Here is a 24,147-nt window from a genome sequence, read left to right as displayed (position 1 = left end):
TGAATTTCATTTACATTCTGGAAATTAAAAAAGTTTTTATAACCCTGTCCTTGATTAATGTTATAACGACAATGTAAGGTTTAAGATTTTTTTTTTTTTTAATGATGAGGTGTGCATCTACAATATGTTTTTAGGTGTCAACTGGCAGAAGCTGGCCCTGGGGACTCAGGGACCTCTTGTGGATAACCAACAATTTATCTGTTCTAATCCGAAATGCCAGTCACTATTGTCTAGTGCTTAGTAAATGCTTTGAGTAAAAATGCATAAACAAATTAAGCTGAAATCAAACGAAGTCTGAGTTATGACCCAGTGTTAAGGAAAGGTGGGAGGGGGGTCGCGTTTTCCAGGTAGAGAAAGGGTCATTCTAGGCAGAAAGCAGCAGTCGAAAAGCTAGAAAGGGTGAATACCCGGAGCATATTCCGGGAACACTAAGTAATCTGGTGTCAATGGAGGGAAATGGAACCTCAGCTGGCCAGACCGTGGGGGTTACTGCTCTAGCATCCGGCCCAAGGGGTATCCCAGCTTTCCCCTCTTCCCGGCTTCTAACCCATTCTAGGTTCCCCTTTTCTACTCTCTGCAGGTTTCTCCCCTCCGGTACAGCCCGTGGCCCCGCCCCCTGAGAAAACCCTGCACCGGAGGCGGAGCCTCGGTGATCTTCTCACCCCGCCTTCCTATAGGCGCGCGGGGCTTACGGTCGGCACCGTTTGATGACGTCACAGTCATTGGCAGCGCGAAGCGGCGGCCGCTGCCACAGTAGTGAGCGGCGGGGTAGGAGTGTGAGTTGAGTTCCTGACAGGCCAGGGGGCCTTCAAATGGCGCGGCGGGGAGGCCAGGGGTTTGCAGCCAGGGCGGCGGGTTTGTGGTCTGCAGTGTCGTGAGGCTGGGGGAGGAGTTTGGAGGCCCAGCAACCTGACTCCGGAATCAGGGTTAGGGGGCGTGTTGGAGGGGAGGCTGCGTCCGGGCCGGCTGAGCCTCGCGGTAGCCAGGTCCGGGGCTAGCAGAAACCTTAGGGTCGGGACTAGGGTGAGGGTGGTGGGTGCCCAGGGTCTGGGCAAGGAGATTATCTCCAGGGGTTCAACCTTGGAGATGGGTGGACCACGCTCACGAATCTCTCTCCTCCTCCCTCGCCCGCTTGCTCTCGGTGGCTCACGCGGCCTGCAGGTGCAGCATGTCTAGTCTGGGGGCCTTGGGTGGCACCCGCGCCGGGCTAGGACTGTTGCTGGGCACCGCCGCGGGCCTTGGATTCCTATATGCCCTTTACAGCCAGCGGTGGAAACGGGGCCAGGGCCAGAGCCAGCCCAGCTCCCTGGACTACATGCAGACTTCAGAGCCTGGACGCCAGGGTAGGAGACGGTGCCTTGAGGCCTCAGTGACTGCTGAGGGGTGGGCCTGGGGTCGGGACTGCCTTTAGCAGAACCTGTGGGACAGGACAACGGAGGAAGGAATAGGAGGGTGGGTGCGAGGCCCGAGAGTTTCACGTTTGGGGAAAGTTTATTGAAAAGGAAAAGCAGTCTTCCTCTTCTGTCGTCTTTCTCCTGTAATCGCAGGAAGGTGTACTGCGAAAAGGCTTAGCTTTCACGTTTAGTTCTGGCCACAGGAGTGCTATGTATATATTAAAGGCACTTTCTTAGTGTGGGTGAGCTGTTTAATAAGTAGAGGAAAAGTCCAAAAGAAGGTAAAAGGAAAAACTAGTCTTGTAGGAATTAAAAAATTTTGAGGCTTATGTATTAAATTAGGTGTTAAAATTTGCAGGCACCTTGGAGACTATCTAGTCCAAGTTTTTAAAATTCTTCTTATAAGTCGATATTGAAAAAGACTGTGTAACTTTCCCGAGGCTGTCACAGAGCAAGTAAGTGGCAGCTGCGCTGCTTGCTCTCCTGGGTGGCCTGGTCACCTGTTCTGTGGACTTTCCACAGCATAGGGCTGGGAGTGCACTTACTGCAATTGAAGCTGAATATGGCTGGGAGCCAGCCACGGCTGAAATGGGTAGTGCTTTCAGTTTTGTAAAAACTTTCATGTTAGCTCATTGGAGCAAAGCATCTAGGGCTGGTTCAAACCACCCCCAGGTGTGTGTGATAGAGGAGCATTCAAATCATCTCACCCTGTGTTAATTGGGAACAAGTGTTTCCTCTGATTACCAAATGCCAGGTGGTTTGGAAAAGTTAGTTTTTGAAGTCTTCAAAGAGTTGTTACCTTAGATTGCAATCATTTGTCAGCATTTTATAGCACTAGGTAGTAACCTAGTGTTGCAACTGTGCTTGTCCTTCCTTTCTTTTCCTTGTATTTTGTTTGTTTGTAATATCTTAGCTCTAGTGTTTCTTCTGCTGAGGTTGGGAGAAAGTGGCCACATTCCCAGGGATCTTTCTTGCTTTACGTACTGGAACACTGTTGGGTGTGTATTGTAATCTGGCCTAGATTGTTACTAGATTTCCTTTAACAGCTTTATGCTTGCTTGGACTGTGGGTCCTGCCTTAATGGTTTCGTCTCTGTTTTTACATTTTCCAGTCCACTTGCCTTAGGTAGCTGTCAGTTTTTTAGCATTTACTGTTAGCATTTACCTAGAGCTCAATTCAGGGCTGGGCAATGGTGTTTTTCCAACGGGGTTTGGGTGGGCTTTTCCCAGTGTGCCTTTTCTCTCAGTAACTGCCCCTTTTCTCCTTGCCCCTCTCTGATGATACTAAATGAAGCTCTTGAGAGGAGCTCAGAGTTTTCTTTGCCATTCTTTGTAAAATGAAAGATCAGAATTTGAGTGAGCTCAATTTTAATTTTGCTGTGTGGTTAGTATTGACTGCCTGGGATTTGGGCATGAAATATAGTCAGATAAAGGTTTTCTTTTACTCTAGCAGGACAGCTGTCCTTCCTTCTGTGTACCACACTCTTGCGAGCATTTTACATGATCTGCCATGGTATGCAGTACTGCTGAAGGGCCCTGGTGTGGAAGAGTTTTGGAACAGAGGGCTCTTGTTTGGAGGTTGGGACCTGGATTTTTTTCTGGATCATTACCTGGGGCTTGTGAACATATGCTCTCTGAGCCTCAAAGATCTTTGTGAATTGAACTCCAGGGAGAAACAAGTGTTCCTGAATTCTGGGTGTGAGATCTTTTCCTCACTCTCTCCCATGGGCATCAATGTCTCCTGTCCTCCTTCCTGCAGTGAGGCCGTTGTGGGCAGCTCCAGGTGAGGCTGGTGATGCTGCGGTGCTGCCGAGCCTTCCACGAGAAGGGCAGGACGAGGTGCTGGGCCGTCTGGAGTTTGTGCTGACCAGCCTGCTGGCACTGCGAGGGGAGGTGGAGGAGCTGAGGCGTAGCCTGCAGGGGCTTGCTGGGCAGATTGTGGGCGAGGTCCGGTAAGTAATGCAGCCTCCTTTTCTGCCTTGTCCCCCGCTCCCCAGCTTTTCCCTGTCCCTACAGGTTTTCAGCCTTTGCTCTCCGTCTCAGGACGAAGCCAGTTTTATAGCTTCTCCCCTAATTGGCAGGGAAGCCGTGTGCTTGATTCCTTGCCTTGTACAAGTTCTTGCTGCTTTTGGGCCCTCATGGTCTGTTGTAGCAGCTGAAATGCTTTGTTCTGACTAACCTGGTCTGCTTTGCAGGCTGGGGCCAGCGAGCTGCCCTGCTTGCTCTCCTGAGGGTAGAGACCCAGGATTTTCTCTGCTTTTAGCTCTTTAATGAGCAGCAGTAGTAAGAGACTCCCTCATGGTGAGGGGAAAGGCAGGCCGGATGGGGCCCAGTGGCACCTTCTAGAAACGAGCCTGCTTTTCAGATCCCACCTGGAAGAGAACCAGAAAGTGGCCCGGCGGCGAAGGTTCCCATTTGCCCGGGAGAGGAGTGACTCCACTGGCTCCAGCTCTGTCTACTTCACGGCCACCTCGGGAGCCACGTTCACAGATGCTGAGAGCGAGGGCGGGTGAGTCTTCTCCCCTGGAGACAGCTGTGGCTTCAGCCAGGTTACGTTTTGTAGCAGTAAATGTTTATAATGGAAAGTTCACACCAAGCTGCTGTAAACGAGTTTTGGAACAAGGTAAGGGTATAAATAAATGACATACAGAACAGTTGAAATAAGAAAAACCATCCACCAAAAACAAAAACACCACTTCTTACCTAAAAAAGAAAAAAGAAAAATCGTCCACCTTATGTCATCCAGACAAACTGAAATGTTAACAGTGGTTAGTGCTTGCATCTGTTATTGTCCTCTGAGTAGGTTTGTTTTTTATGTAGTTATTATATCTTTTACTTTTGTTTTCCTGTAACATTGGTTGGGCATTTTCCTGTGTTATCACAAGGACTTTGTAAGCTTTGTTTTAAGGCTGTTTCCTTCACTGAGTGGCTGGGCCAGGCCTTCTCCCTCCTTCAGAAAGTTCTCTTCCCATGGGAGAGGCCTGCTCGTGCATCTTTGCCATCTTCACAGGTGGGCGGTGACTCACCTGAGTAGTTGGTGGCCCAGCAGTTCTGACCATAGGCCTTACTGTGTGTGAGACAGGCTCGCAGGCAGGAGTCTGGTGGACAACCCCCAAACTTGGGCAGGCAAAGGGCTTTTTGATTTTAAACCACTAATGCCATTTTGAAACTTTGGTCCCAAGGATGGAGTCTGAATGAACATCTTTGTTGGGGTGCCCGATGCTGTAGGTGGCAGCATCTGCCCTTCTCTGCTGTGAGGTCCAGTCATCCAGGTGGCCTATGTGAGGTCTAGAGGCTGGTCTCTCCTTGGTGGCCTCTGATAACCTTTCTTCCTCCTCAAGGAAGAGCCTGGCGAAGTGAACAGTCAAGCCTTCTGTCAGGTCAGAATGACTGGTTTAGCTAAAAACATGCACACGGAAACTAAAAGCTAAAACCAGCCATTCAGGATGCTCTTCGCAGCATGTCCCTCTTCAGCTGAAAACACTTTATAGTATTAACTACCGTTTATTCTTCCTTTGTGACAGACACTGCAGTGCACTTCAGAGGTATTTCCTCATTTAATCCTCAGAAGGTTCCTATGAAGTAGGTGATGTTCTTTGCCCTGTTTCTCAGAGACTTGAGGCTTAGCGAGGTTTGATGCATGCTTTCCCAGGGTTATACAGCTCCTAAGCACAGGCTCAGCCAGGCTCATCTGCCTTCTGAGGCATGGCTTGGTCGTCAGGGCACAGAAGGGCTTTCACAGGAAGACATGTCGCCTGCAGCCCCGGGCAGTTCTTCCCATTGATTAAGAGCTGCCTCGGGGGCTTCCCTGGTGGCGCCGTGGTTAAGAATCTGCCTGCCGGTGCAGGGGACACAGGTTCGATCCCTGTTCCGGGAAGATCCCACATGCCACGGAGCAACTAAGCCCGTGCGCCACAACTACTGAGCCTGTGCTCTAGAGCCTGTGAGCCATAACTACTGAAGCCCGTGCGCCTAGAGCCCATGCTCCACAACGAGAGAAGCCACCGTAATGAGAAGCCTATCCACTACAACAAAGAGTAGCCCCCGCTCGCCGCAACTAGAGAAAGCCCACACAGGAAGCAACGAAGACCCAATGCAGCCAAAAATAAATAAAATAAATAAGTTTATTTAAAAAAAAAAAAAAAGAGAGAGAGAGCTGCCACGGCTCACTGCCCAGGGAAGACCTGTCCAGAGCAGTACGGTCTATTCAGTACATCTTCTTCAGAAGTTTCAGCCTTGTTTTCTTGTTTGAACCATTATATTCTCCTGCCTCTCCTCATCTGGTTTTCCAAGAAAATTAAGAGTAGTATTTCTCTCTTTTTCCATGTCACTGCCATTGGGCATCTGTGCTGAATTTAACTATTGCTCAGGTGCCTCTTGAAATAAGTGAGGTCTTGGTAAAAAGCTTTGGTCCTCCATTCATGACTACTGTTGCCTGGGTTGTCTGATCCCTATTATCTGTATTTCTCAAGGGCTTAAAGAAGTAGCCCTTTTCTATTCAATTTACCTATTACCTCTGGGCTGAAACATGCTTCCAGAGGGCTGTGTTAGAGGGGGCAAAAATGAAATTAAAATGAAATTAAAATTTGACACATCTGGGAACTTCCCTGGTGGTGCAGTGGTTAAGAATCTGCCTGCCAACGCAGGGGATACGGGTTCGAGCCCTGGTCCGGGAAGATCCCACATGCCGTGGAGCAACTAAGCCTGTGTGCCACAGCTACTGAGCCTGCATCCTAGAGCCTGCGAGCCACAACTACTGAGCCCGTGTGCCTTAGAGCCCGTGCTCCACAAGAAAAGCCACCACAGTGAAAAGCCGCGCATTGCAACGAAGAGTAGCCCCCGCTCCTTGCAACTAGAAAAAGCCCCCGTGCATCAACTAAGACCCAACACAGCCATAAGTAAATAAATAAATAAATAAATTTAAAAAATTTGACACATCTGGATTGAAAAGAAAGGACAAAATAGTTGATAGTGGTCCCTGAGACTTAAGGAGCATCTCTATGCGACCCAAGGAAGCCGATCACTTGCCGTTTGAACTTTATAACAGCGTAGAACAGAAGGAGAGGTCACAGCTCTGCCCAAGACCAGGATACTAGAACTCAAACCCCTTAGTGATGATCTTTAGTAATTGTACAAACTTCTGGGGGCAGTGAGAGCCAGAGTGATTAACCAGGGAAGCTTGCAGGTGCTTCACAGCTTGGGATGCTCACTGGGGCTCCCAAGGCCATAAAGGGCAGGACTGGGCTGCCAGCCACCTGTAGTGGTGTAAGAGGAAGGGTGTCTTTCTTTTTTTTTTTTTTTTTACATGTTTATTGGAGTATAATTGCTTTACAATGGTGTGTTAGTTTCTGCTTTATAACAAAGTGAATCAGTTATACATATATATATGTTCCCATATCTCTTCCCTCTAGCATCTCCCTCCCCCCCACCCTCCCTATCCCACCCCTCTAGGTGGTCACAAAGCACCGAGCTGATCTCCCTATGAGGGTGTCTTTCTTAATTACAGCTCTAGCAGGCTCAGCCCCATGATCGATCCTAAGGCATGTGGAAGCCGTTGGTCATGTGTGGTTCAAGACTCTGGTTTAGTTGGCTGCTATGTGGAGCAGTGGCCACGGCGAATCATTCATTTTGCCATGGTCATGGTCCAGGGAGAATTCTGGGAGGAGACCAGAATTCTGGACTGACTGGTCTGGAATGACTACACATGTGGGCACTGGGGAAGGAGAGCTGTTTTGAGGGATAAAAGAATAAGACGGTTTGATGGGCTACGCTACTCCACTGAAAGCTGTGTTCCCTCTTTCTTCCAAATAAAATAGCAACTTTGAGCTCCCAGGGGATCAACTGAATGTGGTAGAGTCAGAATCACTGGGTGGGTCCGTGAGCTTGTTCTCAGAGCATTGTTCCAAACACAGCTTTAGTCCCCTCCCTGTCAAAACCTAACTTGCCCTACAGCTCCTCTGGCAAGCCTTCCCAGGCATCCCAGCCAAGAGCACCTGCCTGCAACCTCATTGCCACTCCTTCTTGGGTGTTTATCACCTCATTCCGCTTGCTCTTATCTTCCCCCACCACTGAGAGTCTCTCAGGGTCAGGGCCCAGGCCTGGTTGTCTTTGAATGCCTCAGCTCAGCACCTCTAGTGTGGCTTAGGAGTTGAAAGAAAGAAAAGTAATTGCCAGGAGGGGGTGCGTCTGTAACAGAGTTCTTTTTTTTTAGTGGCTTAAAGTGACATACATTTATTTATTTATTAATTTTTTTTACATCTTTATTGGAGTATAATTGCCTTACAATGGTGTGTTAGTTTCTGCTTTATAACAAAGTGAATCAGTTATACATATACATATGTTCCCATATCTCTTCCCCCTTGCATCTCCCTCCCTCCCACCCTCCCTATCCCACCCCTCCAGGTGGTCACAAAGCACTGAGCTGATCTCCCTGTGCTATGCGGCTGCTTCTCACTAGCTAGCTATTTCACATTTGGTAGTGTATATATGTCCATGCCACTCTCTCACTTCGTCCCAGCTTACCCTTTCCCCTCCCCATGTCCTCAAGTCCATTCTCTAGTAGGTCTGTGTCTTTATTCCCGTCTTGCCCCTAGGTTCTTCAGAACCATTTTTTTTTTAGATTCCATATATATGTGTTAGCACATGGTATTTGTTTTTCTCTTTCTGACTTCGCTCTGTATGACAGACTCTAGGTCCATCCACCTCACTACAGATAACTCAACTTCGTTTCTTTTTATGGTTGAGTAATATTCCATTGTATATATGTGCCACATCTTCTTTATCCATTCATCTGATGATGGACACTTAGGTTGTTTCCATCTCCGGGCTATTGTAAATAGAGCTGCAATGAACATTTTGGTACATGACTCTTTATGAATTATGGTTTTCTCAGGCTATATGCCCAGTAGTGGGATTGCTGGGTCATATGGTAGTTCTATTTGTAGTTTTTTAAGGAACCTCCATATTGTTCTCCATAGTGGCTGTACCAATTCACATTCCCACCAGCAGTGCAAGAGTGTTCCCTTTTTTCCACACCCTCTCCAGCATTTATTGTTTCTAGATTTTTTTTTTTTTTTTTTTTTCTTTTTGCGGTATGCGGGCCTCTCACTGTTGTGGCCTCTCCCGTTGCGGAGCACAGGCTCCGGACGCGCAGGCCCAGCGGCCATGGCTCACGGGCCCAGCCGCTCCGCGGCATATGGGATCCTCCCAGATCGGGGCACGAACCCGTATCCCCTGCATCGGCAGGCGGACTCTCAACCACTGCGCCACCAGGGAGGCCCGTTTCTAGATTTTTTGATGATGGCCATTCTGACTGGTGTGAGATGATATCTCATTGTAGTTTTGATTTGCATTTCTCTAATGATTAATGATGTTGAGCATTCTTTCATGTATTTGTTGGCAGTCTGTATATCTTCTTTGGAGAAATGTCTATTTAGGTCTTCTGCCCATTTTTGGATTGGGTTGTTTGTTTTTTTGTTATTGAGCTGCATGAGCTGCTTATAAATTTTGGAGATTAATCCTTTGTCAGTTGCTTCATTTGCAAATATTTTCTTCCATTCTGAGGGTTGTCTTTTGGTCTTGTTTATGGTTTCCTTTGCTGTGCAAAAGCTTTGAAGTTTCACTAGGTCCCATTTGTTTATTTTTGTTTTTATTTCCATTTCTCTAGGAAGTGGGTCAAAAAGGATCTTGCTGTGATTTATGTCATAGAGTGTTCTGCCTATGTTTTCCTTTAGGAGTTTGATAGTGTCTGGCCTTACATTTAGGTCTTTAATCCATTTTGAGCTTATTTTTGTGTATGGTGTTAGGGAGTGATCTAATCTCATACTTTTACATGTCCCTGTCCAGTTTTCCCAGCACCACTTATTGAAGAGACTGTCCTTTCTCCACTGTACATTCCTGCCTCCTTTTTCAAAGATAAGGTGACCATATGTGCATGGGTTTAATCTCTGGGCTTTCTATCCTGTTCCATTGATCTATCTTTCTGTTTTTGTGCCAGTACCATACTGTCTTGATTACTGTAGCTTTGTAGTATAGTCTGAAGTCAGGGAGCTTGATTCCTCCAGCTCCGTTTTTCATTCTCAAGGTTGCTTTGGCTATTCGGGGTCTTTTGTGTTTCCATACAAATTGTGAAATTTTTTGTTCTAGTTCTGTAAAAAATGCCAGTGGTAGTTTGATAGGAATTGCATTGAATCTGTAGATTGCTTTGGGTAGTAGAGTCATTTTCACAATGTTGATTCTTCCAGTCCAAGAGCATGGTATATCTTTCCATCTATTTGTATCATCTTTAATTTCTTTCATCAGTGTCTTATAATTTTCTGCATACAGGTCTTTTGTCTCTTTAGGTTTATTTCTAGATATTTTATTCTTTTTGTTGCAGTGGTAAATGGGAGTGTTTGCTTGATTTCACTTTCAGATTTTTCATCATTAGTGTATAGGAATGCCAGAGATTGCTGTGCATTAATTTTGTATCCTGCTACTTTACCAAATTCATTGATTAGCTCTAGTAGTTTTCTGGTAGCATCTTTAGGATTCTCTATGTAGAGTATCATGTCATCTGCAAACAGTGACAGCTTTACTACTTCTTTTCTGATTTGGATTTCTTTTATTTCCTTTTCTTCTCTGATTGCTGTGGCTAAAACTTCCAAAACTATGTTGAATAAGAGTGGTGAGAGTGGGCAACCTTGTCTTGTTCCTGATCTTAGTGGAAATGCTTTCAGTTTTTCACCATTGAGGATGATGTTGGCTGTGGGTTTGTCATGTATGGCCTTTATTATGTTGAGGAAAGTTCCCTCTTTGCCTACTTTCTGCAGGGTTTTTATCATAAATGGGTGTTGAACCGAGTTCTTGATCACTGACTTGGGGGCTCTCCTCAAGGAGTAGAGGTGGCCTCCTTGCTTCAAGGGAGCCTTGGGTCCTCGCCCCACTGTGGGAACAGTGTGTCCTCCTGAGTGCACAGGTCCAAAGGGCCTTTTCAAAGGTCTCTGCAGTCTCTGACTCATCTCAAAAGCTGCTGGGCATGTTAAACAAAAGGGCCACCCTTTTTCTCTGGTGGATTTCTCCAGAGGCTGGGTTGGTGGTCCAAGAAATGTGAGAGAATGCTGTGAATGTCGAGACAGCAGCCCTTGAGCTCTGGCATGTGAAAAACCTCTTTTGGAAGAGATGGGGCTGGAAGCCCATGGAAGTCCAGGTGGCCGATGTCTGTATTCACTCAACAGGTGTTTGCCAGCCCGCTGCGTGTGAGGCAGCGGGGTTGCAGGTTAGTGAGGCCGAGCCCCCTGAAGTGGGGCTGAGGTGCAATACAAGGCCTCCTCACCACGCCGGCCTCGCTAGAGCCTCCCTGCCTCACAGGGCTCTACCCACTCTCACTCTGGGCGGCAGCAAGCCCCCTCCTGACCTCTCCTTTTCCTTGTCCAAGTGAGCTCCCTGGCCATTAGGATCACAGCATTGCAGGACCTTCCTCTTGGCCTGGCTCCCTGGAGAGACTGTGCTGATGCCTGTGCTCCAGCAGGGATGAGAGCAGGGGTCCCTCCCTGGGAGATTCCTGATCTGCCAAGGTAGCCTTCAGCTGAACAGGGAATGGGGTCTCCTTTTTGCAGCGGGAGATGATGAGACTCAAGCTCGCATCCCCCCAAAAATCCATTTACTCATTTTACCTTTGGGCCTGGTTGGGCTGAGTAGGGGCACTGGTAGATGCCGATTTGGCTGATTTGACTTTCTCGTTTGGGGCAGGTTATTGTCTAAGCCTAGGAACTGGTAGCGAGTTTCTCTAGGCTGTCTCTGTGTGGTCTTGCTCATCATCACCCAGGTTGGTTGTGAAATCTGATACCACTTTTCCTTGTCCCTTTAATTTCTGAAGTTTTTACTGCAAATTGCTAGAGGGGAGAGATACTTGGATAACCTCTTAAAAAGCAAGGTTGTGAAGGTTACAGTTTACCTACAAGTACCTCAAAAGTTCCTGTAATAGATGTAACTGGAGCCCCTTTGTTAAATGAGTCTGAAAGCTCCTCTATAAAGAAACAGCATGGGGCTTCCCTGATGGTGCAGTGGTTGAGAATCCGCCTGCCGATGCAGGGGACACGGGTTCGTGCCCTGGTCTGGGAAGATCCCACATGCCGCGGAGCGGCTGGGCCCGTGAGCCGTGGCCGCTGAGCCTGCGCGTCCAGAGACTGTGCTCCGCAACGGGAGAGGCCACAACAGTGAGAGGCCCATGTACCACACACACAAAAAAAGAGCATGGATGGATTGGGCATCAGGTCTGGTTTCTCACCTGCTGCCTTCTGGAGCCTGCCCCCTCGTCATCTCTGGCTTTCTGGATGAGGAAGACAGCACTTCGGCCCACAGCATTCAGCCCCTGACCTTAGGCTGTCTTGTATTGACTTTATTTGTACATGTCTCTCCTTCAGGTCTGATTTCTCCAGTCATAGGGGTCCTACCCCTTTCATTCCAGGACAGAGAAAGGCTTATCCTTAAGTGACTCAAAGATCTTCCTTGTGCCTTGGAACCTTCTGGCTTTGATGTAATTTGCTTCTCCTTCACTCAGTCTGGAGGGCTGTTTGGTGTCTGGTTGTGACCCCTGGAAGCCTTATCTTCTGCTCTACTCAGTTTTTGTCTGATTCAGTTGGCAATTAGGGCACACACCGTAATTAGCTGCTGGTGGAGGCCAAGATCCAAGAGAAACCTGGCTTCCTCTTCAGTGGCTGCATCAGGGTTGGGCTCCCTAGGAGACATCTGGCTCATAGTGGCCCCACAGACACCTTCCCAAGGGATTGTTTGCATCTTTCTCCTTTCCTGCTTCCAGCTGCAAAAGGGCCCCTCCCCAGCCCTGGCAACTTCCCAGGGTTTTCAAGGGCTACTCCTGTTGTGGTTTAGGTTTGGTTGCTGACTTGGGACAGAGGTATACACTGAATTGAGAAAGAAAATGTGAGTATCTGTGGCCTTCCATGGCTGCAGAGACTGGCACCTACCCATGTTGGTTCTGGCAGGTGCATTTGGCTGATAAAGCAAAAATGATTGACAGACCCTGAGCCTGGTGAGCCATCTAGCTCAGGAGATCAGCTTCACCTACATCTTAAGGTTTTTTATCTTAGTCTTTTATTTCTTTATTTATAAGAAAAATACATGCTCAGTAAAGCAATCATATCTAATACTAAAGTACAGGGGGAAAAATTAATTCCTTGACCCTGAGAGATCTGCCATTTTGGTACATACCTTTCTAGGCTTTCTCTTTTTGTCTATTTTCTGGCAGACTTGGTGGTAGCTAAGCAGGGGATTCTCATACTGGCCTCTGACTGTCACAGGGCCCCGGCTGCTCACTCTTCCCCTTCCAGGTCATTTTCCCAGCCCATACTTCCCATAGGAAGCTTTCTCTCAAGGACTAATTCCTGCCCCTAAATGGAGGGGAACGGTTCTTAGTTGGTGCTTTGGACAACAGTACTGTGGAGAGTGCCTCTTTGTGGGTGGAGGCAAGACCCCAGGGATCTGAGGCTAAGGAATCCCTCCCTTGACCTTGTCACTTACCTTTCTCTGCCACAGTTACACAACAGCCAACGCTGAGTCTGACTATGAGCGGGACTCTGAAAGGGAGAGTGACGATGACGGGGAAGATGAAGTGAGCTGTGAGACCGTGAAGATGGGGAGAAATGATTCTCTGGACCTGGACCTGGAGGTGGAGGTGGCTTCAGGCCCGGCGCCTGAAGCCCTGGAGGCTGGAGGCTCCCCTGGCCTAGAAGATGTGCTGCCCCTCCTAAAGCAGGCAGACGAGCTGCGCCAGGGCAGTGAGCAGGGCAAGCGGGAGGGCTTGCAGCTGCTGCTCAACAACAAGCTGGCGGTGAGGCTCCAACTGCCTGTCTGTCCTCCATCCCCCGCTACCCCCCTGCGAATATGTCACTGACCCTGCGAGGTGACACGGGAAGGGAAGTGAGGGTGAGGTGGCTAGGTCTGCATCTACACCCAGGGTTGCACATCCTCCTCCTGGGAGGCTGAGCACCAGCCCTGTGTGCTGCCTGCCCCAGGGCAGTCGGCTGCCTCCTGTAGAGCTACTGCAGAAGAGCTCCTCCTCTCACCTTAAGGAGAAATGTGGAAAGAGCTAGAATGTTCTTCCCTCGTTTCTTTCCCTTGAGGCAGAGCCACAGCTGCCTCTACCCCATTTAAAGTTTTCATCACAAGTGACAAGTGTTAGGTCACTACGTCACTCAACCACAATTCCCTTCTCAGGTTCACTGCCAGAATGTATGCTCACCTGGCTATAAATGCCCCCAAAGTTAGAATTTCCCTTTTCTTGGGCATTTTCACAATATTTCACTGTTTGCAAGACTTCTGTGTTGTTGTGCCTCATTACATGTTGGAATTGACCTTTCTTCCTCACAGTATTAGAAGGCCAGAGTGCCCTCACTCTGTGGGTTGTGCAGGCTATTGACTAGGGATAATGTCATCAGCTAACGGCAGGTGAGAGGTCACGTGGGGTGGCCTGATGTCAGTGTTTATAACACACTCAAAGGTAGGGTGTGGGGAGAAGGCTGAACCCCAGTTCTCTGCAGCTGAGAGAAGGGGGCCTCATCCCTCTGTTTGGTTTGCAGCATGGAAGCCAGCAGGACTTTCTCTGGCGCCTGGCCCGGGCCTACAGTGACATGTGTGAGCTTGCTGAGGAGGCAGGTGAGAAGAGGTCCTATGCCCTAAGTGGTAAGTGCTGACAGGTTCCTGGTGGGAAGGCCACTGACTGACTGAGGGTGGAGCCAGCCCATCAGCTTGGGGCCCAGGGGAACCACCAAGACACACGCTGTCGGTACAGCTGGGGCACAACTACTCACCAGGGACAGACTGGCTCCCAGAGACCCCTGCTTCCTCCTGGAGACAGAGAGCAACCTCTGCTTCTCTGCATGGCATGGTGCTTGAGTCACACGGGTATACACGACTTCAGGAGTACAGTTGAACCCTGAACAACAGCAGTTTGAGCAGCACACGCCCACTTATATGTGGATTTTTTTTCAATCCACAATCCACGGTTGGTTGGACCCAACTGTAAATTACATGTGGATTTCTGATTGGGCAGAAGGCCGGTGCCCCGAACCCCCACGTTGTTCAAGGTCAGTTCTAGTTGTATCATATTAGCACAGTTCTCTGTTCTCATTCCTCAACTACAAAAGGCACAACCTTTCTTAATCTGAGGAGGTTTTTTTGCTGTTGCTTAGGAATCTGGTTTCAGTTATGGAGCCTGTGGGGCAGGTGTTTAAGAATATAATGAGTGGAGTATGTTTGCTGAGTGCCCAGAGGAGCAGTTTGGGAGAATACTGCTAGGTTAGAAGTCCCTGGGGTCTACTTAGCAACTCTGTTGTCAAAATCTGTACCTGGGGGTGTAGGGTACATCTGACTTGTGCCAGTTTCAAGGTCTGTCCTTCTCTGTCATGAGGTCATTGAGAACCCTGGGACTTTAAAAAGAGACTGGTTTTATGGGGAAGGTGATGTGTCCTGCCTACCTACACACCCTTTGAGTCAGGCACTGTCAGTGGACTTCCAGATCTTGTGGTTCAGTTATCCAGAGTTAACTGCTTTCCCACTTTTATAAGTACAGTCCTGCAAACATTGAATCTTTGATAATGTAGAGTGACAGTACCTTAAGATCATTATTCTAAACAGTTATAGAATTCTGCCAATATAGAAAGGTCAATTGAGTTGAATGTTTGATACAGATCTTCAAAAAAGTCCCTGGAAGGGCTTCCCTGGTGGCGCAGTGGTTGAGAGTCCGCCTGCCAATGCAGGGGACACGGGTTCGTGCCCCAGTCCGGGAAGATCCCACGTGTCACAGAGCAGCTGGGCCTGTGAGCCATGGCCGCTGAGCCTGCGCGTCCGGAGCCTGTGCTCCGCAACGGGCGAGGCCACAACAGTGAGAGGCCCGCTTACCGCAAAAAAAAAAAAAAAAAAAAAAGTCCCTGGAAGTTGTAACAAAAGGTACTTGCTTAATTACAGTTTGCTTCTTTCTTTTCAAAACAGTTTCTGCTTCCCCTCTTAAATTTCAGGTGAGGATTCTGATCAGCTTTTGGGGCTGATTTTTGCACTCTTGGTAGCAACAACCACCTTTCCTTTCCCTTTTGATCATCTCTGAGTACTAACAGCCAACATGAACCCTACAGGTGGAGGTGGGGCAGTGATTAGAGGAGCAGCGAAGCCCGCACTGGTCTGGTCTGGCTTCCTGAGCATAGCACCTTGGACAAATCTGTTCCTCCTGGAGGTCAGAGGACTATGCAGTATCTTTGAAGGCTTTGCTCTGGGATTCTAGCTTTTTAGGACCAACCTTGCTGGACCTAAGGTTCTTCATTTTCTTTTCTCTAGAAGCTGGACCACCAGGAGGCAGCGGGAACTGGTTTGCCTCATTCTTCACCATTATTTTTCTAGTGAGATAGTGCTTTGAAGGGGGTGGAGAGAAGTCCCCTAAGAGAAAATGTCCCTCAGTGGTGGGGCCGTATGGTTCTTCTGCTTGGATAGGGGAATGTAGGGTTCTCATCTGCTCTCTTTAAATGTATTTGCTGCATATACAAAATTATACCATGATTACTATCACTTAAACATAAGGAAACATTTCAGAATAGCCAGCCTATCACCTCAACCCATTATTTGTGTTCTCTGTCTTCCCTTCCAAGCCCTCACCATTTAAAAAAATTTTTTAATTATTATTTTTAAATTTTATTAAAGTATAGTTGACTTACGATGTTTCAGATGTACAGCAAAGGGATTCAGTTATACATATATATACTTTTTCAGATTCTTTTCCATTATAGTTTATTACAAGGTATTGAATATAGTTCCCTGTGCTATATAGTAGGTCCTTGTTTATTTAATATGTAATCTGTATCTGTCAGTCTCAAATTCCAAATTTATCCCTCCCCTCTTCTTTCCCCTTTAGTAACCAGTTTGTTTTCTATATGAGTCTGTTTCTGTTTGGTAAATAAGTTTATTTGTATCATTTAAAAAAATTTTTTAAATTCATTTATTGGCTACATTGGGTCTTTGTGGCTGCATGCGGGCTTTCTCTAGTTGCAGCAAGCGGGGGCCACTCTTCATTGCGGTGCAGGGGCTTCTCACTGTGGCAGCTTCTCTTGTTGCAGAGCACAGGCTCTAGGTGTGTGGGCTCCAGTAGTTGTGTCACGCAGGCTCAGTAGTTGTGGCGCGTGGGCTCAGCTGCTGCGTGGCATGTGGGATCTTCCCGGACCAGGGCTTGAACCTGTGTCCCTTGAATTGGCAGGTGGATTCCCAACCACTGCGCCACCAGTGAAGTCCCTATTTGTATCATTTTTTCACATTCCACATATAGTGATATCATATTTGTCTTTCTCTTACTTAGTATGATAATCTCTAGGTCTATTCATGTTGCTACAGGTGGCATTATTTCATTCTTTTTTATGGAAGCCCTCTCTGTTCTAATCAGATTTCCCATTTTGCAGTGTTCTCTTTTCTCCAGTGTGTAGGCGTGATGGTCCTCATCTGAAGGGCTCCAGCTCCTTGACATTCTAGGGGACCCTTGTCAAGAGCCTACATGTGTTTAGGCCTTGATTTCTGTTAGTTTTGGTGCCTGGAAAACTTGGGGAAGAACTACATGAAACTCATCTTTGGTCAGATCCCAGTCCATTTGGCTCTGGTGAGGAGTTCTGGCCTAGGGCCATGATTAATGTTCCTAGATCATGGATCCTCTTGAGAATTTTTTTTTTTTAATGTTTGTTTGGCTGCACTGGGTCTTCATTGCTGCATGCAGGCTTTCTCTAGTTGCAGCGAGCAGGGGCTACTCTTTGTTGTGGTACACGGGCTCTAGGTGCGCAGGCTTCAGTAGTTGTGGCACATGGGCTTAGTTGCTCCAAGGCATGTGGGATCTTAGTTCCCCGACCAGGGCTTGAACCCGTGTCCCCTGCATTGGCAAGCGGATTCTTAACAACTGTGCCACCAGGGAAGTCGCCCTCTTGAGAATTTGATCAAAGCTGTGGACCCTCTCCTCAATAAAACACACATATTCCTAAAATTATATACAACTTCAGTGGGATTCATGGACACCCTGAAGCCTATCCAGACCCCAAATCAAAAACTCTCCAGGGTAATGGTCTATTGGGGACAGTTTCTGATTGCCTTTGAGTCCTTTTATATTTGAAATGCTTCAAGCATATCAGGTGGGTATTATAAAAATAAGGGAGCTGGGGCAGCTGATGATGGATAGGAGAGCAAGGTGAAGCAGAAGTCATCCCTGAAAAGCTATTTGCAGCTCTTCATTCTGCTCAAGTGCCTAAGTATTTACAAGTCCCGTTTGGGTGGGGGTTGGTGAGAGCTAGAGCAGTCATTCTTCTTCCCACAGCCTCTCCCGTGGAAGGGTGCATGGGAGCCCTTGTCAACTCTGGATCACCTCTGTCTTACAGGAAAAGAAGCAGCGGAGGCCGCTCTGGAGAAGGGGAATGAGAATGCTGAGTGTCACCAGTGGTAATAACACCCCGCAGGGTCCCAGGAAGAGCCAGCATGGGTTAGAGTGGAGGAGAGAGCCCTTGTTTCTCTGCCCTGTGGCCAAAGAGGCATTTGCCAGAGGCACCAGGAGAGGGAGCTCTGGCCTTTATTTTCATGTGTCCCATCCTTCCCCAAGCTAGGGACCCAGGGGAGTTTGCTTTGGGAAGTGCCTTGGGGATGAGGGAAGGGGGAATAGTAGTTTTCTTTCTGGTGAAGCTTAGAAAAACGAGTAGCTTTGTTAGTCACCCCTGGCTACAAAACTTGTGGGTTCTTGGCTCCTCAGAGAGGCTGGGACGTTGGCAGTTCCCCTCTCCCACACAAGCTCTTCATTCCCCTAGCTGCGATCCCTGGCTGGTGGTGGACTTTGGCTTCTTCGCTTGGCTCGCGTGAGGAAAACTAGATGTGAGCTCACCCCCAGGAAGTTCAGCAGTCATTAATATTACCAAACCATCAGCCCTGTTTGTGGTCTGATGTGAGGCAAAGTTCTGCCAACCCATGTGGGTCAGGGCCAACCTGTGTCCTGGGGGCGTGGTTCCAGCGCCTCAGTTTTAGTGAAAATGTTCCTTTTCCACCTCCCTGCTTCCCATAACTCTGCCCGCAGACTGTGAGCTGGGAGAGGCTGTTTCTCCATCTGTTGCTGAAACTTTGTCTCTGCAGCGCCTCTTCTCAGACACCAGGTCACTGTTTCTTGGGTGTCACAGGTGCTGTTTCCCTGTGGGCTCTCTTGGGGCTCCTGGGGTCCCAAGGATGGAAATTGACCTCATACTTTCTTAGCTTTTCCTGGGGAACAGCTGTTTGGACTAAACTGGAAATGAGCCTCTGGAAGTATCCGATACAAATACCCCCAGATATTTAGTGAGTACACAAAAAAGCAACTTGGGCCTTTAGACACTCATTTGTCAACTGCTTCTAGAAAGAATGCAGAGGGGATGGGGGTAATATCTTCTGCCTTCGTTTCTGAAGGCAGAAGGTAGGAAGCTGGCTGCCTTTGTTCTCCTGGAGGGAGGATGTAGAGGAGAGGGCTGAAGTCGGAGGCCTTTTCTTCCTCTGCTTCTGTTGGTTCCCAAGCTAACATTAGAAATTCCTAGAGAATCCCATTCCCAAACAGCTTCCCAATGATATACCTGTATACTTCCAAGGCTAATGAGACCTTCTCCTTTAATGTCTGCTCAGGAGACAAAAAGCAGTGTACTCAGGTCTCTTATACGTTGATGCTGATTTCTAGATACCTGCTTAAGTGTTTATGATAGCTATGGCTATACTCATTATGAGGGGAAATTTGGACTGAGACCTTGCCTAAATATTAAGTATAAAAGAGCTTTATTGTGGAAGACCCCCCCTTTTTTGTACCTAGGGTACTTTGGAGAATTGTGAGCCTACCACTGTATCTGCTAAAGAATATGAATTGGGACCACAAGTCTGTTAAAAGAGGAATTATGTACAGATGGAAATGATATTTTCATCTCTGGATAAGGATGCAGGGGCAGTGCAATTGCCCATGGGTGGGAATCCCAATACTGGCAGGGACAGTACTCAGTCCTTGTCCCTGAGCTTGCTGCTGCTTCCCCCTAGGTATGCAGTGCTTTGTGGTCAGCTGGCTGAGCATGAGGGCATCCAGAGGCGCATCCAGAGTGGCTTTAGCTTCAAGGTGAGGAAAGGCTTCTCCTCCTTCCCTGGTGCTGGTGTAGTCCAGATTCCCTGCTGCGTCCTAGCTCCTTGCAAAGGTGTTCCTACAGCCTCTGTGACTTACCTCTGTTCCCTTAGTAACTCTGCTATCTGATGTTAGCTTATGTTTATATTTTCCCCTCAGGAGCATGTGGACAAAGCCATTGCTCTCAAGCCAGAAAACCCCATGGCATACTTTCTCCTTGGCAGGTGGTGCTACCAGGTAAGCTAAATTCCAGGGCTTGACATAAGGGCCCTAACTAACTGTCCTGAGACACTGATCACCTTGCAAGGAAGAGCAGGGTCCTCAGCCTGGTCTGGCTTATGTGTTATTTCCTCTAAGTGGCCACGTTAGTGGTGATTAGACCCAGTCCTATTTGGCCCTGTTTGCTTTCAGTACAGAACATTCAATGTTCCTAAAGATACTTAAGTTTTTAGTCACACCTTGATCTTTTGATGGCAGGTCTCTCTGGCTTATGTGTTATTTCCTCTAAGCGGCCATGTTAGTGGTGATTAGACCCAGTCCTATTTGGCCCTGTTTGCTTTCAGTACAGAACATTCAATGTTCCTAAAGATACTTTTTAGTCACACCTTGATCTTTTGGTGGCAGGTCTCTCACCTAAGCTGGCTAGAAAAAAAAACTGCGACAGCTTTGTGTGAAAGCCCTCTCGGTGCCACTGTGCAGGACGCCCTCCAGAGCTTCTTAAAGGTATTGGGGAAGGAAGGGAAGGGTGGACAGCAGCCAGAAAGGCCAGGGTGACCTTATTTTTCCTGAGGACATTATTGGAGGGGGTTTCTAGTAGAGGGCAGTTTTATGTGTGCCTGTTCTATGGGAAAATCAGAACCATCAGAAAAGCTTATAAAAAATATAGATTCACTGAATCAATCTCCAGGTTGGGGACTGGAACTCTCCAATAAACTTTAGCCTGACTTGGACTTTGGAACACCTTACTGAAATGTGTTCTCCCTTCTCCAGGCTGAAGAACTACAGCCAGGATTTTCCAAAGCAGGAAGGATATATATTTCCAAGGTAAACTCACCTGCCTATTTCAACGTAAATGAAAGTATGTGTGTTGATTATTTCTCGGAACTTCTGAGGGCACACATATTCATCCCCTTCTAGTCTCCTGGTAGCATTTCTCCCAGGTTTTCACTGTTGTCTCTTCTCAGTGCTACAGAGAACTAGGAGAAAACCCTGAAGCTAAACGGTGGATGAAGTTGGCCCTGGAGCTGCCAAATGTCACTAAAGAGGTAATATTTAAGACCTTTACTAACACAGGGATCCTTCACTGAGTCATTATGTGACCTTTTCAGGAAAGAATATCTTCCCTTGAGGTCTTATTTCCTCCTTTTGCATGTGGGCTGTTTTGTATACATCTCACCTAGGGGAGGAGACAGATTTCGTAGGTTCCAGGCTCTTCTGGGAAAGTAGGAAAAAGACTATGATAACAGCTTAGCAAGGAAGCAAAGGGCCCATTCTCAGGTACCAATGGTTTTGGAAATGTTGGCTTAGATTTTGAGTCCTAGTCTTATTATTCTCTTGTCTCCCTAGGATTCAGCTTTCCAGAAGGACCTGGAAGAATTGGAAGTAATTTTAGGAGAATAATCACATTTCAATGGCCTTCATGACTTGAGGGGGAGAAAAAATCAAGTCTTTTTTCTCTTAGATTCTGCTTAGATCATGAAACTGAGCAAGACTGGTTAAGGGAGTGTCCTGATTCCTAGGTCTGACTGCTACCTGCCACCATTCCCCAATTTCTTCTTATTGTCTACTGGTTAGCTTATTTTAATCCGCTACCTAATCTGAAACTGGGGAAGTACTTGAGGCCCGGGTTTCTGTTACTCTCTCCGTAAAGTGAATTCTTGAACAATCAAGACTAGTATAACACCTGCCCTAGGGTACAGTGCGGGTAGAGCACTGAAGGCTGTCTTCCAGCTGCTGGTGACGTGGGTGAAGCTCCAAAGAGCTATAGGAGCAAAACATAGAACTTCTACTCTCTAATCTTTTTCACTGATTAATATTCAACACCAAAGTATATCGTCCTAAAGTCACACCCTAACCTACCAGGATAAAAGGTCGGAGAGTCCATGGGTATTGCCTCTTCTCAACCTATCAATCATGTGGATTGTAACTATATTCCTGGGCCGAGGGGCCGGACCACTTGACTTCCAGAGTCCTGGCAGCTTTTGGAACGACAGTGGTGCATAAGGCTTATGAGACTGTGAAAATGATGATCTGAGGAGTTGCCTGGTTGCCTGGAATATATTTTGGTACAAACCTGAAATAAACCAAATTTAACTAGACGTGATTATAATCCCCTTTCTGTGTTTATTTGTTATCAGCTCCTTATTCTTGCTTGACACTTCCATAACTGTTTTCTACTATGAGGCTACTGCAGACAAGTAGAAAAACAGTACCAAATAGTTTAGAATAAGCTCTCTGGTTAATAATAAAAAATTTTAGTTAAATGTAAAACACAAGAAGAGCTTATTTTTAGCCTAACAAGGCCTAGTCCAACTAAGCAGGTGTTCCCTGACCCTCTCAGGGCCAGTAGCACAAAGCCTAATCCCATCTGAAAAGAAAATCTTCCCTACAAGAAAAATTGAGAAGTTTTTAGGTCAAGGTCACTTAAATACTTTATAGGACTAAAAGATGGAGGTGCTTTTATTTAAGAACCAAGCTTCCATTCCAGAATCTGTTACTGTGGCTTTATTATTTCATCCCAGGTTTCTTCTGTAATGTAGAAATGAAAGAAGGCCTAGGAGGTACTCTGTTCTATAAAGTCAGGGAACAGAACTGTTTTTAAAACAAAGTTGCATTAAATTGTGTCTTCCTATCTCCCTACATATAGTAGGATCAACACAGGCAACAGCAGAGATTTGTACTGCCTCTCCTCCTACTACTAGGCGAGAGGCCCTTTGAAATTGGAAGAGTTGGTTAGAACCCATCCTGAGTAGAAGTTTGAAGAGGAAGGAGTATCTCAAACCCCTGAAGTAGAATAATCTGGGCAAGAGCCAGCCCTATACAATACAAAACTTAAAGAATAAAAACAAAGGCCACAGGAAAGCCATGGTGTAGCCATCTTGTGAGATCTATTAGGTTAAAGGAGTATAAAATGAATCATCTGAATGTAGGACTTCCCTTTTAACTTTTCAGTTTTAAAGCAATAGAAACTGATCACCCTACCCAGAGCCAAAACTATATTATGAACGCCCTATCCTGAAATATTCAGCTTGTATCAGAATAACTCCTACAAGCAGCACATTCACTACAAATAACTACTTTATTGGCAGTCCCACATTGAATCTACTTGAAGAGCTTCTGAAATGTTTAAGATTCCAGAACTATCTTGAATTGCTCTTAGCATTAAAAAAGAGTAGATGGTGAAGGGCTGGTAGCCCAGCAGGCCTACTCAATACCCCTTATCTAAAAAAACATTCTTATATAAGCTAATTCAGACACACAAACTTTACCTGCTTCTGATTTAAGAGTTTTACTGACAGAGAAAAAAAAAAACCTGTGAGGAGACCCACTCCCTTTGCCACATAGCTCAGGCATATTTTTCCCCAACGTTATTCAGTGAGAGAAGTCAGGTCTCTCCAGTTTTAGTTCTCTTAGAGACATAAGATTGGCCAATAGCAGTTAGTCCTGAGTCAACCCCAAGGCACTATGATGTCAAAGGTACTTCATACCTGACAACCCCAAACCAAAGAATTCACATAGAGATTAATATACTCTAGAAGGAATAAACATTTCAGATCAGCTTGTGACTACTGACCTGTCTCGTGTTTACACCATAAGAAAAGCCGATATAATAGCTGTTTTCCTGGAAGCCTTTTCCTGGCAGTCACAACAGGAAGAGGCCTGTGAAGAACCTCAGGGAGCAGTCCTCTCCATTAGGCTGCAGCACTTAAGGTTTATCACAGGAAAAGAACCAATGATTCAGTCCTTGGCATCTCCTACTCCATCCGCATTGATGGCAAACATAGCTTCAGCTTCAGGAAGACAAGGAGAATCATAGATTTTGCAGATTCTGGTTTCCCCTCTTCCTTTTCTCAGGTACAGTCTGGGACAAAGACACAGACCAAAGCACAAAAGTTATTATAATTAAAAAATTCTATTCCTATTTATGGTAGATCTAAAAATTTTTTAAACTTATATACTTCCTAGAAGGACTTTGGGGATCTTTCTGTATTCCTCAGGGCAGGGGTCCCCAACCCCCGGGCCGTGGACCAGTACCGGTCTGCAGCCTATTAGGAACTGGGCCGCACAGCAGGAGGTGAGCAGAGGGCGAGTGAGCGAAGCTTCACCTGCCGCTCCCAATCGCTTGCATTACCGCCTGAACCATCCATCCTGGCCACCCCCCCACTACCCCCACCCCTGTCCATGGAAAAATCGTCTTCCACAAAACTGGTCCCTGGTGCCAAAAAGGTTGGGGACCACTGCCTTAGGGCACTTCCAATCCAGAGGAATGCATTTCTGCTCACCTCCTGCCCCCCAGTGGATTTCCCATATTGAAACCTTTTTAAAAATAATGAGACATCAGTTGCTCATATTTATTCTTCCACATATGAGAGCTTTTAATTCCTTTATGAACTAAAAGCAAACACCTGTT

The 24,147-nt window shown here is 46.9% G+C and overlaps 2 protein-coding genes across 6 annotated transcripts in view; one reads left to right on the top strand and one right to left on the bottom strand.

The window, feature by feature from the left end:
* Positions 1 to 606: 606 nt before the first annotated feature.
* Positions 607 to 21,833, top strand: RMDN3 (regulator of microtubule dynamics 3). 2 transcript variants are annotated; one of them, XM_060096619.1, is made up of 13 exons: positions 607 to 776; positions 1,162 to 1,343; positions 3,153 to 3,345; positions 3,759 to 3,902; positions 12,926 to 13,220; positions 13,969 to 14,044; positions 17,785 to 17,845; positions 19,439 to 19,514; positions 19,677 to 19,754; positions 20,142 to 20,240; positions 20,508 to 20,561; positions 20,702 to 20,782; positions 21,084 to 21,833. In XM_060096619.1, the coding sequence occupies exons 2-13, from the start codon at positions 1,169 to 1,171 to the stop codon at positions 21,135 to 21,137; spliced, it is 1,386 nt and encodes a 461-aa protein (XP_059952602.1). In that variant the 5' UTR covers positions 607 to 776; positions 1,162 to 1,168; the 3' UTR covers positions 21,138 to 21,833. The 2 variants fall into 2 exon arrangements, with proteins under 2 accessions (XP_059952602.1, XP_059952601.1); XM_060096618.1 differs by having other exon boundaries at positions 614 to 776; positions 13,969 to 14,071.
* RAD51 (RAD51 recombinase) overlaps positions 16,098 to 24,147 on the bottom strand; it is a 47,804-nt gene continuing 39,754 nt past the window's right edge. For all 4 annotated transcript variants that reach the window (XM_060096621.1, XM_060096620.1, XM_060096623.1 and 1 more), the window contains exon 10: positions 16,098 to 23,598. In XM_060096621.1, the coding sequence (XP_059952604.1) occupies positions 23,475 to 23,598 (124 nt within the window). In that variant the 3' untranslated portion in view covers positions 16,098 to 23,474. The remainder of the gene's footprint in view (positions 23,599 to 24,147) is intronic.

The sequence above is a fragment of the Mesoplodon densirostris genome, chromosome 4 (genome assembly GCF_025265405.1).
Source record: "Mesoplodon densirostris isolate mMesDen1 chromosome 4, mMesDen1 primary haplotype, whole genome shotgun sequence".
NCBI lineage: Eukaryota > Metazoa > Chordata > Mammalia > Artiodactyla > Ziphiidae > Mesoplodon > Mesoplodon densirostris.
The sequence above is the reverse complement of the archived record's forward strand: the minus strand, read 5'-3'. Positions and strand labels throughout refer to the sequence as shown.